This window comes from Aotus nancymaae, unplaced genomic scaffold (genome assembly GCF_030222135.1).
Source record: "Aotus nancymaae isolate 86718 unplaced genomic scaffold, 86718_ANA_hifiasm-v0.15.2.pri h1tg000058l, whole genome shotgun sequence".
NCBI classification, from domain to species: domain Eukaryota; kingdom Metazoa; phylum Chordata; class Mammalia; order Primates; family Aotidae; genus Aotus; species Aotus nancymaae.
Window position 1 is genome coordinate 12,092,537 of NW_026988472.1, and position 17,905 is coordinate 12,110,441.

Sequence of the window (17,905 nt, forward strand, 5' to 3'; positions counted from 1 at the left end):
GGGAGGCTGAGATGGGTGGATCGCTTGAGTCCAGGAGTTCAAGACCAGCCTGGGCAACATGGTGAAACTCCATCTCTACAAAAAATACAAAAATTAGCCTGGCATGGTGGCATGCGCCTGTAGTCCCAGCTACTTGGGAGGCTGAGGTTGGAGGATCGTTTGAGCCCAGGAGGAGGCAGAGGTTGCAGTGAGCTGAGATTGTGCCACTGAACTCCAGCCTGGGTGAGAAAATGAGACCCTGTTTCAAAAAAAAAAAAAAAAAAAAAAAATTAGCCAGGTGCGGTGGCGGGTACTTATGGTCCTAGCTACTTGGGAGGCTGAGGTGGGAAGATCGCTTAAGCCCAGGAGGTTGAGACTGCAGTAAGCCATGATTGCACCACTGCACTTCAGCCTGGGTGACAGAATGAGACCCTGTTTAAAAAAAAATAAAAACTTCAGAAAAAGGGGGTATAAGTTATCTGCCTATATATATTTTTTAAATCTTCCAATCCTCTTCAGTATATGAATTGAACAGATTTGTCTCCTGCCATGGAGACTAGCCACAGAGATGACACCTCGAAGATCTGCACCTTCCAGTATTCATGTCCCTTGTTTCGTCTCCTCCCTTCGTGAGTCAGGGCCAGCCCTGAGTGACCAGTAGAATCCAGTGAAGTGATGTTGCGTGGCTTCTGAGGCTACACCATGAGAAGCCTTGCAGCTTCCGCATTGGTCTCATGGAACACTAACTCTTGGAGCCCTGAGCACGATATATGGAGTTCAGTTACCCTAAGGCCACCTTGTAAGAGAGACTGCGTGGAGAGGCTCTGAGATTTCGTGTAGAATGATTCCTGGCCAGCACCCCAGCCATTTGAGTCATCCCAGCTGAGGCCTCAGATGTCCTGTGGAACAGAATTGAGTTGTCCCCACCAAGCCCTGCCTAAAAGGCAGGTTGACGAGTAAAAGAAAAATTAAATAATTGTTGCTTTAAGTGATTAAGTTTCAGGTGGTTTGTTATGCAGCAACAGATGACTGAAACATTCCTCCTTCACTTGATGTGAGGTATCTCCTTAGGTGAGTGCAGAGTGAGCAAGGATGTGTCAGGTTAACTCAAACATAGGGAATTTTCCAGTCATCATTGCTGGGGTAGTTGACTTATTCATGCTGTAGGGATACACTGCTTTAGGACTGTCCTCTTATTTATTTATTTATTTATTTATTTATTTATTTGAGAGGAGGGTCTCATTCTGTCGCCCAGGCTGGAGTGCAGTGGCACGATCTAGGCTCACAGCAGCCTCTGCCTCCCGGGTTTAAGCAATTCTCCCACCTCAGCCTCCCGAGTGGCTGGATTACAGGGGTGCGTCACCACGCCTGGCTAATTTTTGCATTTTTAGTATGTTTAGTCATTTCACCACGTTGGCCAGGCTGGTCTCAAACTCCTGACCTCAAGTGATCCACCCGCCTCAGTCTCCCAAAATGCTGGGATTACAGGCATGAGCCACAGCGCCCGGCCAGGACTGTCTTCTGAGAAGTAACACTTCTGTGGTTAAGACTCAGGGGACCCAGAGCCATCTCTGGAGCTTGTGGCCAGGTGTAAACCACAACTCAACATTTAAATATAGATGAATATATACATTAAGCTGAACATGAAGGGCAGCCTTCTATAGAAAAGAAGTCACAAGAGTATAAACAGCAGGAGGAATACAGGCAGAAGAAGCAACCAACTTCTACCTAAACTCTGCAGAGTTAGAGTTCCCTTTTCAGGACCTGCTTCCCACCCATATCAGTAACACACATGTTTGGAATTCATGCCTGCAGCTGCAGCAATGTGACTGGGGTGCACACCAATCCAGAGCCAATGTAGTGACTAGTGACAGAAACACTCCTCCTTCACTTGATGTGAAGTATTTCCTTAGGTGAGTGATATGATTATCTCCTTTGAGAGTTTGAGACTAGCATGCCCTTGGACAGAAAGGCCATGAGGAATCAGGGTGGGATAGCTGTTGTCAGTCATGTAAATGCTGATGAGTAAGTAGAGAGCTGGTTTGCAAAAATAAGTAGTGATGAGAATTCATGGGGGCAGGTGAAAAAGAGAGGGGGAAGAAAAAATGAAAGAATAACAGAGAAAGAAAAAGGATGAGACAGCACTAGTACTAGCTCTGTTCATTAGCTTTCTAGTTTCCGGTTCTTAACATTTAATTTAATTTTCTTGGCCGGGCACGGTGGCTCACGCCTGTAATCCCAGCGATTTGGGAGGCCAAGGCGGCGGATCACGAGGTCAAGAGATCGAGACCATCCTGGCCAACATAGTGAAACTCCGTCTCTACTAAAATACAAAAATTAGCTGGGCGTGGTGGCGCGTAGCCCCAGCTAATTGGGAGGCTGAGGCAGGAGAATTGCTTGAACCCAGGAGGCGGAGGTTGCAGTGAGCCGAGATTGCACCACTGCACTCCAGCCTGGCACCTGGCGACAGAGTGAGACTTTCTCAAAAAAAGAAAAAGTGAGGATAAAATTAAAAAGAGTGATGGTGATATGGGAATGGACAGAAAGGGGACTTTATCTTCACTTTTAAGGGTCCCTGAAAAGATCACTGTTGGATATAGGTTTTATTGTGGGTTTGAGCTTTTCTCATTAATGAATACTTCAAAATAGTGAGAGTTTCAGAGGCTGTTTCTCTAAAATTCGTTTGTTATATTGTTTATTGATGAAAAGGAATAGCATCACTGTGGGACAGAGTTCCCAGAGGCATCAGAAGGCAAAAGCAGATACTTCTTTATTTCAAATGAATGAGAGAGGAACAAACTTAAGGCAGGAGGAGGCACTGGGAAACACAGGCTCTGGGTTTTTCCAGTTCCCGCTCAGCCACTCTCATCGCGACCACAAATTCATCCCTTCACCTCTCTGGATCTCTGCTTCCTCTGTTACACTACGTGGTGGTCACAGTTACATAGTTATATCTGGTCATGGATATTTTATAATCATAGATTATTTTATAAATTTTATCTGTGATTATAAAATATCTAATGAGGATCTTATCCAAAAACATCTTCACATAAAACTTCATCTCACTCTGAAGGAGAAAATGTGTGCGCTGGGTAAAGACTCTATTGCCTAAGATCTGGAACTTAAATTTGCAGTAATTTCTAATACTTAAGCACATGTACTTTTCTTCCCAATTGTGCAATAAAGGACAGGAAATAAAAAGGGGAACATTCTTCATGTTCAAATTAAGTCGGCCGGGCACAGTGGCTCACCCGTGTAATCCCAGTACTTTGGGAGGCTGAGGCGGGCAGATCACCTGAGGTCAGGAGTTCAAGACCAGCCTGGCCAATGTGGTGAAACCCCGTCTCTACTAAAAATACAAAAATAAGCCAGGCATGGTGGCGTGCACCTGTAGCCCCAGCTACAGGAGGCTGAGGCAGGAGGATCGCTTGAACCTGGGAGGCAGAGGTTGCAGTGAGTGGAGATCGTGCCATTGCACTCCAGCCTGGGTGACAGCTCGAGACTCTATCTCAAAAAAAAAAAAAAAAAAAAAAAAAAAAAGAAGTCGGAGGCTCATTTAGGATACAAACTAGATGTGAATAAGTGTGGGAAATTTAAAACATAACCAAATTTGAACCTCAAGTGATCAGCATTTGACGCCGTACTGAGATGTCAAAATACTGTTTCTTAGAGAAACTGACTTACCTTTCTTTTCTATTACATAGGCAATGCATGTGTATTGCAGTAAAATTCAACCCACGTATAACAAATGTAAATATTTGGTGGGTGTATTTTTAAATATATTCTCACAAACCCTGCGCCATTTGCTTAGAACAGATCTGATTGCTCATATGCAATGCTTATGTCCTCAATGAGGCTATAAACTCCATGAGGAGAACTCCTTTACCATAAATCCACATGCCTCCCACCCCCACAGTTCTGTCAGTTTCTTTGGGAAGGAATGGGGGAAACTTTATAAATGCTTCCTTCACTAACACCCACGCATTCATTCATTCATTCACTTAATAAACGTTGCAATGAGCATCTAGTATGGAATTGGGCCAGGTGTCGGGGATTCAAAGGTACATCCACTCCTCCCCCTTTTTTTTGAGACAGTCTCCCTCCGTCACCCAGGCTGGAGTGCAGTGGTGCGATCTTGGCTCACTGCAACCTCCGGCTCCTGGGTTCAAGCAATTCTTCTGCCTCAGCCTCCCCGAGTGGCTGGGACTACAGGCATACACCAACATGCCCGGCTAATTTTTGTGTTTTCATTAGAGATGGGTTTTTGCCATGTTGGTCAGGCTGGTCTCGATCTCTTGACCTTGTGATCCGCCTGCCTTGGCCTCCCAAAGTGCTGGGATTACAGGCGTGAACCTGTAATGATATATTTCACTGCTGAATTTTCTCAATTACTATGAGAATTACATACTTTACAGTATGTCTTAAAGTGGATGCACTTTTGGGCTGAGCGCAGGTGTTCATGCCTGTAGTCCCAGCAGGCATGAACCTATGAACCAAAGTATGTAATTACTTTCTCAGGAAAGTGACAATTCGTATAGGGAAATGATACACAATTAACTATTTTACTAAGTACTTGTGCAATTTTAGAACCATATGTGAAAGTCTTAAGAAAACACAGAAGGTGGCCAGGTGCTGTGGCTCCTGCCTGTAATCCCAGCACTTTGAGAGGCTGAGGCAGGATGATCGCTTGAGCCCAGAAGTTCAAGATCAGCCTGGGCGACATAGCAAGATCCCATTACTACAAAAGTACTATATATATATATATATATAGCTGGTGGTGCTTGCTTGTAGTTCCAGCTACTCAGCAGGGAGGCTGAGGCAGGAGGATCGCTTGAGCCCAGGAAGTCAAGGTTTCAAGGTTGCAATGAGTTGACTGTGGCACTGCAGCCTGAGTGACACAGCGAGGCCCTGTCAAAGAAAGACGAAAGAAAAGAAAGAAAGAAAGAGAGAGAGAAAGAAAGAAAGAAAAGATAAAAAGCACAGAAGAGGATTGGGAGGTTATGGGGTACAGTTATTGAGGGAGTGAACCTGGCCAGGCAATGAGAGGGTGGTAGGAAGGGTGATAAGGGGAGAAGAGGATTTAGGAATACAAATTTCAGGGTCTTTTTGTGTCCGCAGGAATTTCTGTTCCCTCACAACTTTCATCATAAGATAAATCTAATGTTCGACTAGAGACCGCTCCCGCGCCTTGAACTTGCAAATTTATGAACCAGGGGCAAAAAAACGCGGATGCCGAGCCTGGCCTCCCACCAGCAGGAGAGCCCACCAAGTCCCAGGAGGGGCGGGGCCAAGGGCGGGGTTGGCCGTGCTTGCGCTAGAACCGGCCCGCCCCACCGCTTGGGGCTAATGGAGAAGCCAGGCGTGGATTGGTGTGTGAGTACGTCGGCCTCTCTCCATAGGCTGCGCAGGACTACTTGAGAGGCTTTAATTGGCTCAAGAGGCGCTGAACGGTCATTGGCTGGGCTGGGTCGTCCGGGCGACGAAAAAGGGGAAGGGGTGCGGGGCCTGGTGGGCAAACAGAGGCTACGGACTGTTGGGTGGTTCCGCGGGGCGTTGTCGGGAGCGCTGCGGAGCCGGGTGTCCGGGGTTCACGCCACACTCCAGGAGGTGCCTGAGCGAGTGAGCCGGCCAGCGAGCCCCGCGGGTTGGGACCATGGGCTGCTTCTTCTCCAAGAGACGGAAGGCTGACAGGGAGTCGCGGCCCGAGAACGAGGAGGAGCGGCCAAAGCAGTACAGCTGGGATCAGCGCGAGAAGGTAGTGAAAGTCGTGTAGCCGCCGTCTCGGCCTTCCTGAGCCGCTCCGCCAGGGTCCCTTATGGCCCGGGACCACTGAGGGGGCCGACCCTACCGCTGCCGCACTCTGTTGAACACGGGTAGCTGAAGTCCGGGTGCACGACTTTTTGGGACTCGGGGGCGTCAAGTACAGCGCTAGCGAGGGCGCCTGGAGGGTTGTGGAGCTCCGGAAGGAGTCTTAGAGTTTGTTGTCTTGTTAGACAGACCCACCCGGGAGCTTTCTCGGGTTCCGAACCCTGCCTTGCTCTGACTTCCTGTCGGGGATGATCAGTTCTAGAGAGGGAAAGAGCCGGGAACGCCCTGTATCGCACAGCACCTGGTTTCACCCACTGGCAGCGCCAGGCGGGGTTTTGTTCAGTCGTCGAGTTATGTATATGGGACTGATTCTCATCTCTTCCGGGGCTTAATGTGCTGTGGCTGTTTTCTCTTTTGTCTGCCCTCCCCGGTAAATCTCTTTCGTGCCTCATGATATATTTCACTGCTGAATTTTCTCAATTACTGAGTGGACTGTTTAATGTATGCTTTTATTCTCCCTCCTCTTCCAGTTATCCGAAAGAAATAATGACTATCGAATCAGTCTTGGAATGTGTATTAAGACTGTAAGGTGAAAATAAGCGGCATAAACCAGGTAGTATTTTACTGTTGGTTTAAATGAATGAAAACGTCCTTATTTTCACTTTTGTATATAGCCAGAAACCAAAAAACTTTGAAAACGTCCATTAGTCTTACACAAAACACACTTGGTCATATATTTCATAATAGTTCCTCTTTGTATATAGTTCTTCATTTGTGCCTACTAAAATACTTTGATAGACTTACCAGTTATTGCGCCCAAACAAAATAAGGGGTTTTTCAAATGAGTATTATGAACAGTTACCTCCTTGCTTAAGGCAACACATCTTTACCCAAGAATACTTTATAGTAAACGTATTGACGTTTTGGAGTCATAGAACTTTCTGCGTGATTTCCAATCCCCAAGAGAATGTATTCAGGTAAGCTCTGGTCTCGAAGAGTCAGAGTTAAGAAATTGAAAGCTTTTTGCAGTTTTTCTCAGCCCCATCTTTCTGCCCCTACTTCTCATACACACCCTTCTTGGGTCACGCAGTACATTCTCTCTTAGTCATACTCGATGGCAGTATTTTATAATGTAGGGGAAGAAAGTACTGTGCTGTCTATTTCACAAGAAGATCGCACCTGCCATTTAAAGTTTGATAGGCGGTTTTTAAAAGATCACTAACAATGTTCTTTTAGCTTGAACTGTCTGCCACAGAGAAAGCTGTATATTATGTTTTTATTTTAGTTTTTTCTTCTGAACCCAGGCTACATCTAAATTACATAAAATGCCTTTGTTTTTTATTTATAGTAGTCTTGGTTGCCTATGTATGACTCATCGTTTCACAATAAATTGTTTTACAGTTAACATTTATTAACATGATATCTGGGTTAGTTGGGATTTCTCATGTTAATCCTTCTTTTAGATAAGTGGGTGTGTCCTGGTTTTTTTTTCTTCTTCTTCTTTTGCCCATTGGCTGAGTAAATGCATTGAGAAATATAATACTGGACACCGACATCTAAGCTTTTTCTTACAAATGAGTGTGTAGTAAACTTTCAATTGTAGACACTGTTTTGAGCTTACAGAGAACAGATTTTGTTGAGAAACTACTAAGTTCTGTAGTTGTAGAGATGTAAGAGATGTTACTGGATATGTGAAATAAGCTCATGCTTCTGGGTGTGTGTATAATAAACGTGAAAATCTTAATCAACTCAATGAATCAAAATGAGAATTTGTAACCAAATGAGCATTATATTCTGAAAACAACCCAATTTTAAAATCTTTTGGACTATTAAAGAGAATTACCAGCTTACGTTTTGAGACAATGCAGATACCACATTTCCCAACATAGCTTTTTCTTTTTGGATTTTTTTTCTTTTGGAATTACTAGGAATTCTTTCTAAGGTGCCTCATTTAAGATAGCTTGTTAAATTTTATACAATTTAAAATATTTTTTTCTGGGACCAGGCATGGTGAATCATGCCTGTAATCCCAGCACTTTGGGAGGCCAAGGCTGGTGGCTTTCTTGAGCCCAGGAGTTCCAGACCAGCCTGGGCTACATGGTGAAACCTCATTCCTACTAAAGATACAAAAATTAGTGGGGCATAGTGGTGCATACCTGTAGTCCCAGCTACTCGGGAGGCTGAGGTGGGAGGATCGCCTAGCCCAGGACTTAGAGGCTGCAGTGAGCCATGATTGGGCCACTACACTCCAGCCTGGGCAACAGAGTGAGACTGAAAAAATAAATAAATAAAATATGTTTTTCTAGTTCCTTGCCTCCCATGAGGTCAATCTGGGCTAGTGTGCAAATGTTCTGTATTACTCCAATGATACTTTTACTGAGCGTGGTCTTGCTTGCTCCTAGAAGATTTCACTTGTACCTTAAAAGGGACAGAATGCAAGTATAGCCCAGAGAACACAAATGAGATATGATGCATGCATATTAATAGAAATGATTTGTATTAAAAGTTTAGGCTTCTGGAATGCGATCATGGATTATAGCATAGACAGTTTTAAAGTTCTATCAGACAATTACCATTCAACTTTTAAGACTTTTAATGTAAAAACAAAATGGGTTGCCTGAAAAATTTCCTTGCAACTTGAGTGTTTATATTTTTCCTTAAGTTGTGTAATCAGAGTATCTTTTTTTTTTTTTTGAGATGGACTCTCTGTTGTCGCCCAGGCTGGAATACAGTGGCGCGATCTCAGCTCACTGCAACCTCCGCCTCCCAGGTTCAAGTGATTCTCCAGCCTTAGCCTCCTGAGTAGCTGGAATTACAGGCGTGCACCACCATGCCTGGCTAATTTTTGTATATTTTTAGTAGAGACAGGGTTTCACCATGTTGGCCAGGCTGGTCTTGAACTCCTCACCTCAGATGATCTGCCCGCCCCAGCCTCCCAAAGTGCTGGGATTACAGGCATGAGCCATTGCGCCCAGCCTAGAGTATCTTTATTGAGAGGCACCCCTTGGGTTTTGGGGTTTGAGTTGTGTAATTGGGTCAGCCTTAGGGGGACTGAAGCTGAGAGAAATTGTCTCAATTAGAAAGAATGTTTGGGGACTAAGCATTGTCATAGCAATTGACATACTGTAGTCAACAGCTCGTTTTCTATTGCTGCTGACTTTGAAAAAGAAGAAAGTTTACTATACAATTCCTACACTGATGTAATGAGAAATATTTTTGGATTGTAAGACTTGTGTTTACATTATTTCAAAAGAAATGCTTTTATCCTTATCTGTATGCTGCCACCCATAGGTAGGCAAATTATTCAGTATATATGTACTCAAACACCAAGTAAGACTCAATTATAAGACTTATCCCTGCCCTGCAAGAGTTTACTGGCTTTCTGGAGTTAAAACAGGAAATATTTAAGTACACATGAGGTGAGGAAAAGTGGTACAGAAAAGTGGTTTTCATCTTCCAGTTATTCATGCCCATACTCTTCCTCCTAGATAATAGAAATGAGGATTAACTCTCTAAACAGTGATGGCTTAAGTATGAAAATTGTGATTTGAGTATGGACAACACATGTTGTATCTGTTATATTTGCCTCATATTCAATAGAAATAATACTAAACAAAAACCTTATGCCAGAAATTCAACTATCTATTGTGTAACTTTAGGTAAAGCAGCCAATTTGTGCACTTCACGTTCCTCAGCTATATAGTAGAAGAAAGCTAAAGATTTCTCTACTGTTTAGTAAGGTTAAGGCCTGTTCTGAAGAAGAGGTTTTAGATAATAATGGTCACCTTGAGGAAAGAACTTAAACCAGAGGTTGGGCATGACAGAACTGGTTTTAATATAAGGCAGATCATAATTCCCAGAGTCGGTTATCAGTGGAAGTGGTAGCTTTGTTGAGGACCTGATCTTCTTGTTAGTCAAAACTTTCGGACAGTTGGGGTGATCATCTGCTAGAAAGAAGTGTCTGCACTGAGTAGGAGGAGGCTAGATACTGTTTTTATCCTTCTTTTAAGTATGAAAAGTATTCTAGTTACCCATTGCTGTGTGCCAAACCACCCTAAACCTTAATGGCTTCAAATAATGGCAAATATTTTGTTCACAACTCTTTAATTTGTGTAAGGTTAAGCAGGGTGACTCTGATCAATGTGCTATCAGCCGCGACCGTTTTCAAGATGGCTTGACCACCTAGCTGGCTGGCAAGCTGATGCTGGCTTTGGGCTGGGAGCTCAGCTGGGGCCTCTCCATGTAGCCCTGGCTTCTTCACAGTGTGATGGCAAGGTTCCAAGGGCAAGCATCCTCAGAGAGACTGGCAGAAGCTGCATGATTTTTTCTAACTAGATTCTTAAGTGAATTCTTAAGTCACTTAATTTGACTTAATTTGAATGTGGCAGAAGTAATGCTGAGGCAGTCACAAATGCCCACCCAGTTTCAAGAGGAGGTGATCTCGTAATGGAAGGAGTGTCAGAGAATTTGCCAGTAGGTTTTAAATCTTCTACATGAAGTTGTTTAAAGGATATAACTAACTCTTTGTTTGTTAACTTTAAAAATAGCTTTTTAGAGATATAATTCATATGCCATACAGTTTACCCATTTAAAGTATATAATTCATTCTAACTGTATTTTTTTTTTTTTTTTTTTTTTGAGATGGAGTCTCCCTCTGTTGCCTGGGCTGGAATGTAGTGGTATGATCTCAGCTCACTGTAACCTCTGCCCCCTGGGTTCAAGCGATTCTCCCACCCCAGCTTCCTGAGTAACTGGGATTACAGTCACGTGCCACCATGCCCAACTAATTTTTGTATTTTCTAGTAAAGATGGGCTTTTGCCATGTTGGCCAGGCTGGTCTCGAACTCCTGGTCACAAATGATGGGTCTGCCTCAGCCTCCCAAAGTGCTGGGATTACACTTTATTTCAGAACTAGTAACTTGGCAAAATTATGATGGAGCCACGGTGCCTGACTATTTAACTGTATTTTCGTACTCGTTAACCAACCACTGTTCATCCTCTCCTCCCCACTACCCACCACAGCCAACTATTGTTGATAATAATTTATTGTATATTTCGAAATAGCTAGAAGAGAAAACATGGAATGTTCCCAACACAAAGACATGATAACTGTTTGATGTGATGGATGTCCCAGTTACCCATATTTGATCATTACAGTGTTGTATGCTTGTATGAAAACATCACATGTACCCCATAAACGCATAATACTATTATATATCCATAAAAATTTAAAATAAATTTAGTTTTAAAATAAAGTATATGATTCAGTATTTTTTAGTAAGTTCACAGGCTTATCACCGTGATCGAATTTTAGAAAATTTTCATCCCTGGAAAAAGAAACCTTATACCCATTAGCAGTCATTCCCCATTCTCGTCTCCCCAGCCCCTGGAAAGCACAAACTTAGTTTCTGTCTCTATAGGTGTTTCTATTTTGGATATTTCACTTCAGTGGAGCCACAATATTTAGCTTTTTGTGACTGGCTTCTTTCACTTAGCATGTTTTTGAAATTTGTCCATATTGTAACATATCAAAACCTTATTCCTTTATATGGATATACCACATTTTATTTATCTATTCATCAGCTGTTGGACATTCAGGCTGTTTCTACTTTTTGTCTATTGTGGATAATGGTGCTATGAACATTTATATACAAGTTTTTGTCTGGTCATGTTTTCATTTCTCTTGTGTACACATCTAGGTTTGAAATTGCTGGGTCATACGATAACTCTGTGTTTAACTTTTTGAGGAACTGCTAAACTATTTTTTAGAGTGCTTGCACCATTTATATTTCCACCAGCAATGTGTGAGTGTTCCAATTTCTTCACCTATATAAAATTTTGATAAAGGTAAAAAGCATAGAGAGTGAAAAGTATATGGGGCTGGAATTTTAATTTATATTCTGCACCCAACTATACCTCACTGGTAAAGTAATTTAGCTTTTAGCCTCAGTTTCCTAAGATCCTTTCCACTTCTCTAATTCTCTGAGCAGCTCATGAGGGGAGGTAAGCATTGCTAGAAACATTCAGGCAAAGCTAGATGAACAAAGGAAATGTGATAGGATATAAAATAGATTCAGATCATATTAGATGATATGGGTAATCTTTTCAATCCTAAAATTTCATAATTCTGGGCTGGGTGCAGTGGCTCATGCCTATAATGCCTGTAATCCCAGCACTTTGGGAGGCCGAGGCGGGTGGATTACGAGGTCAGGAGATCGAGACCATCCTGGCCAACATGGTGAAACACCGTCTCTACTAAAAATATAAAAAATTAGCCGGGTGCGGTGGCACGCACCTGTAATCCCAGCTACTTGGGAGTCTGAGGCACGAGAATCACTTGAACCTGGGAGGCGGAGATTGCAGTGAGCTGAGATTGTGCCACTGCACTCCAGCCTGGGCGACAGAGCGAGACTCTGTCTCAAAAAAAGATTTCATAATTCTATTTTGTGGTTATATATTTCACAACATGGTAAGCTAATATAAATATAAGTACTTCAGTTTCTCAAATCAATAAGCAAAGCTCATGAGTAAGCTCAAGATACTGGTCTTATTATTTCTATAATTATGTGGCACTAATGTTTTCATTTGTGAAATAACCTCTTAGCTACATGGCTGCCTAGCCCTGAAGCTGACTTAACAATGTTTAAATTTTAAACATTTGTTTTAATTGAAGTGTAACTTACACACAGTAAAATTTACCCTTGTTAAGTGTATGGTTCTATGAGTTTTGACAAATAAATACAGTTGTGTAGCTATCGCCAATCAAGATATAAAATGGTTCCATCATCCCCCAAAAGTTCTTCCTTTGTAGTCAGTTTGCTCCTTTGTAGTCAGCCTGACTCCCAGCTCCTGATAAGTTTTCTATCCCTATAGTTTTGTCTTTTTGAGAATGTCATATACGTGGAATCATACAATACATAGCCTTTTGAGTCTGGCTTCTTTCACTTAGCATAATGTATTTAAGATTTACCCATGTTGTTGCATATATCAGGAGTTCTTTTTTTTTTTTTTTCCCTTTTTTGAGATGGGATCTCACTGTGTCACCCAGGCTGGAGTGCAGTGGCACAATCTTGGCTCATTGCAGCCTCAACCTCCAGGGCTCAAGTGATCCTCCCATCTCAGCCTCCCAAGTAGCAGAGACAACAGGCGAGTGCCACCATGCTCAGCTAATTTTTTGTATCTTTTTGGTAGAGATGGGGTTTCGACATGTTGCCCAGGCTGGTTTCGAACTCCTGAGCTCAGGTGATCTACCTGCTTTGGCTTCCCAAAGTGCTGGAGTTACAGGCATGTGCCACCATGCCAGACCAGGAGTCCCTTTTTAATTGCTGAGTAGTATTCCATTGTATGGATGTATCACAGTTTGTTTATCCATTCATCAGTTAAAGGACATTTGGGTTGTTTCCAGTTTTGGGAATTATGAATAAAGCTACCATAAATATTTGTGTACAGTTTTTTGAGTGAACATAAGTTTTCATTTCACTTGGGTAAATACCTATGAGTGGGATTGCTGATCATATGGAAATTGTTTATTAAACTTTACAAAAAACTGCCAGGTCAGTGGCTCACACCTGTAATCGTAGCACTTTGGGAGGCCAAGGCAGAAGGATCACTTGAGGCCAGGAGTTCAAGACCAGCCTGGGCAACATAGTGAGACCCCATCTCTACAAAATGGACAAACATAGCCAGGCATAGCAGCATATGCCTATAGTCCCAGCTACTTGGGAGGCTGAGACAGAAGGATCACTTGAGCCCAGGAGTTTGAAGCTGCAGTGAGCTCTGATTACACCACTGCACTCCAGTCTGGGCAACAGAGCAAGACCCTGTCTCTATAAAATAAAAATAAAAATTTTAAAAACAAACTGCCAAACTATTTTTCAAAGTGGCTATGCCATTTTGCCCACCAGCAATATATGAGAGATACAGTTGCTCCACATCCTCACATCACTTGCTTGGTATTGTCAGGTTTAATTGTTTCTTTTTAAGAGACAGGGTCTGCTCAGTCTCCTAGGTAGGAGTACAGTGGCATGATCATGGCTCATTGCAGCCTGGATCTCCTGGGCTCCGGTAGTCTTCCCACTTAAGCCTCCCAGGTAGCTAGGACTACACTACATGTGTCTGCTACCACACTTGGCTACTATTTTTATGTTTTGTAGAGGCAGAGTCTCGCTGTGTTGCTCAGTCTGGTCTGAAACTCCTGGCATCAAGCGATCGTCCCACCTTGGCCTCCCAAAGTGCTGGCATTACAGCTGTGAACTACTGCACTTGGCCTAGCTTAAAAAAAAATTGTTTAGCCATTCTAATAGGTACGTAGTGATGTTTCATTGTAGTTTAACTTGCATTTCCCTAATGACTTGCATTTTCTTAAATGTTGAGCATTTTTCGTGTACTTATTTGCCATCCATATATCTTTGGTAAAGTGTTTATTCAAATCCTCTGCCCATTTTTTATTGGGTTATTTGTTCTCTTATTATTGAGTTTTTCAGAGCTCTTTATATATCTTGGCTACAAGTCCTCTGTTTATGTATGTTTTGCAAATACCTTTTTCCCAGTTAATAACTTCTCTTAAGAGTGTCTTTTGAAGAGCAAACATTTTCAATTTGGGTAAAAGTCCAGTTTCCATTTTTTCTCTTATGAATTGTGTTTTTGGTTTCACATCTAGGAAATCTTATAAACCAAGATTGCAAATTTTTTCTCCTCTGTTTCCTTCAAGAAGTTTTATAGTTCTTGGTTTTCTATTTAGGTTCTGTGATTCATCTTGAGTTAATTATTGTATATGTTGCAAGGTGCTGATTGAAATTCTTTTTTTTCTTTTTACATATAGATGTCCAGTTGTTCCAGTGACTATCCTTTCTCTATTGAATTGCCTTTGCAGCTTTGTCACTCTCTCTCTCCATCTATCTCTGTGTATATATATATATAATCTATATAGTGTGTTCTATATAGATATATATAGAGAGAGATGCCTGTTTATGAACTCTCTATTCCATTGATTTGTGCACCTAGTAAGCAATTGTTTTTGTCTGAATATGGTTGAATATGAAGAAGCAGCCAAGAGAATGTATTTAGGAGCCAGACTGTCTATGCCTGAGATAAGCTCAAGGACTGACTAACAGTGTGTCCTTGGACAAGTTACGTAGCCTCCGTGTGCCTCAATTTTCTCAAGCATAAAACAGAGATAGTTATAGTGCACAACTCTTCTAGGGTTTTTTATGGATTGAGTGAATGATTGTAGAGCACTTAGTATGGTGCCTGGTACATATATAGTGCTGCTTTTTTTTTTTTTTTTTTTTGAGACAGAGTCTCGCTCTGTCACCCAGGCTGGAGTGCAGTGGTGCAATCTTGGCTCACTGCAACCTCTGCCTCCTGGATTCAAGTGATTCTCCTGCCTCAGCCTCCTGAGTAGCTGGGATTACAGGTGTGCACCACCATTCCTGGCTGATTTTTGTATTTTTAGTAGAGATGAGGTTTTACCATGTTGGCCAGGCTGGTCTCAAACTCCTGACCTCATGATCTGCCCACCTTGGCCTCCCAAAGTTCTGGGATCACAAGCGTGAGCTACCGCACCCGGCCCTATATAGTGCTTCTTGTACTCCTGAGTTATTTTACTTCTATTCAGACTGAATTTCCATTAGAATTAACAAATACCATTATTTTATCTCACATTAGCATTATGGAAATTTAACTGTGGAGATGAATTTTAATGAAACATTTGTATTGCTGCTTAGTAAGAGAATAAGATGTTCATTTTTGTTTTCTGTTGGGAAAATAATGCTTAACTTGGTTTAATAGCTATAGGACATTAAATTATCAGATGAATTGCAACTCTTGAAATTTTTCTTTTTTTTTTTTTTTTTTTTTTTTGTTTGAGACAGAGTTTGGCTCTTGTCTCCTAGGCTGGAGTGTAGTGACACTATCTTGGCTCACTGCAACCTCCACCTCCCAGGTTCAAGCAATTCTCCTGCCTCAGCCTCCCATGTAGTTGGAATTACCGGCACCTGCCACCATGCCAGGCTAACGTTTGTTTATTTTTAGTAGAGGCGGGGTTTCCCAATGTTGGGCAGGCTGGTCTCAAACTCCTGAGGTGATCCACCTGCCTCGGCCTCCCAAAATGCTTGGATTACAGGTGTGAGACGCTGTGCCCGGCCCCTTTCTTTGATTTTTAAAGCATATCCATTACCTTTTAAGGACTGTAGTAAGAAATATAGTCTAGGCCAGGCACAGTGGCTCACGCCTGTAATCCCAGCACTTTGGGAGGCTGAGGTGGACAGATTGCTTGAGTCCAGGAGTTCGAGACCAGCCTGGACAACATGGTGAAACCCTGTCTCTACAGAAAATGCAAAACTTAGTTGTGCATGGTGGTGTACGCTTGTAGTGCCAGCTACTCAGGAAACTGAGGTGGGGAGGATTGCTTGAACCCTGGAGGTAGAGGCTGCAGTGAGCCATGAGTGTGCCACTGCACTCCAACCTGGGCGACAGAGTGAGACCCTGTGTCAGAAAAACAAAACAAAGCAATCTAAACTAAACTCACTTCATAAATGGCTCTTATGAAAAAGTAATTTAAAACATGACCTTTCCATGCTTGTGATTTTAGACACTTTATTTCAGAACTAGTAATTTGCAAAATTACCGTGGATTTCAGTTTCAGTTGTTTATTATTCCTTTTTTTTTTTTTTAAGTGTCAGAGTATTGCTTTGTCACCCAGGCTAGAGTGCAGTGGCACACTCATGGCTTACTGCCGCCTTGAACTCCTGGGCTCAAGTGATCCTCCTGCCTTAGCCTCCCGAGTAGCTAGGACTACAAGCATGTGCCATCATGCCCAACTAAGGTTTTTTTTTTTTTTTTTTCTCCCCCTTCCACCAACTCGCTTCAAATAATCTGCTAGGTTTTAAAAAACTTTTTTAGAGTGGGGGGTGTCGCTGTGTGGCCCAGACCAGTCTCAAACTCCGGCCTCACTAAGGCCACTGGCCCACTCTCAAGTAGCTGGGATTACTGGTGTCAGCCACTGTGCCTAGCTCCTATTACTTTTTGTTTTGAAAAACGTTCAGGAATTGTTGAGAAAGTACAGAAACATAAATCTTAAATTTCTCCGTGGAAGGCTGTGCTGACAATCCGAATAATTTTATACTAAACAACTATTTAGCTATAAAATCTTTAGCTATCAGATTAATTTCTCCCTATGAGCTAGGAAAACTGGAGTGTCCAGAGAAAATACTTAGGATAGTAAATTACATTTAACTCCTCAGCATTGGCAGCTATTGTGGACTGAACGTTTGTCAAATTTATATGTTGAAGCCCTACTGGCCTACACGTGGCTGTATTTGGAGATGGGACCACTAAGGAAGTAATTAAGGTTAAGTGAGGTCATAAAGGTAGAGTGCTGATCTGATAGGATTAGTGTCCTTATAAGAAGATTCAGTTAGCTTGCACTTGCTTCCTCCCTCTCCTTTACACAGAGGACAGATGTGGTGATGACATAGCAAGAGGATGGCTTTTGCAGTCTAAGCAGACTAAAACAGGCTGCCATAACAAAATACCACAGACTGGTGGCTTAAATAACGGAAGTTTATTTCTCACAGCTCTGGAGCCTGGGAAGTCCAAGATCAAGGTGCCAGCAGATTTAGTGTCTGGTGAGGGCTCTCTTCCTAGCTTACAGACAGCTGCCTTCTTACTGTGTCCTCACATGGCCTTTCCTCTGTGATTCATCCTTCTGCCTTACCTTCTACAGCCATTGAATTACCAGTCTGCTGATTCTCTTCCCTCAGTAGTTTTCAAATTCCTCCCATCTTCTTCTTCCCTACAGCTCTGGTTCCAGCCCTTTCTGTATGACTACAATAGTCTCTCAGATCAATTCATGTTCCATGTGTTCTTATCTCATCAGAGTAATTATCCTGACATATAAATTTGCTTATTTAAATTTTTCTGTGGTTCCCTCTTGTCTGTGGATAACTTCTAAGCTTTATAATACCGTCCCTGCCTACCTCTGTAGCTTCATCTACTAGCAAGCATTCTGACAGTAGGTGTAACATCAAACTACTTTCAGTTTTCCTCCCACTCCCTGAAAAATTTTGCTTTGTTTCTTCTGTTACTTTTGCCTGGCATGGGAAGGGAGGGTCCTTTA

The 17,905-nt window shown here is 42.4% G+C and overlaps 1 protein-coding gene across 3 annotated transcripts in view; it reads left to right on the forward strand.

Moving 5' to 3' along the window:
• The first annotated feature begins 5,514 nt into the window (after nucleotides 1–5,514).
• The window catches only part of LOC105716700 (RP2 activator of ARL3 GTPase), a 43,378-nt gene continuing 30,987 nt past the window's right edge, over nucleotides 5,515–17,905 (forward strand). Inside the window, exons 1-2 of one of the 3 annotated variants that reach the window (XM_064364395.1) lie at nucleotides 5,705–5,734; nucleotides 6,318–6,400. Coding sequence is in view for 1 of the 3 variants with exons in the window: in XM_064364393.1 (XP_064220463.1) it covers nucleotides 5,633–5,734 (102 nt within the window). In the remaining 2 variants the exon portion in view is untranslated. The other 2 variants (XM_064364393.1, XM_064364394.1) reach the window with 2 other exon arrangements.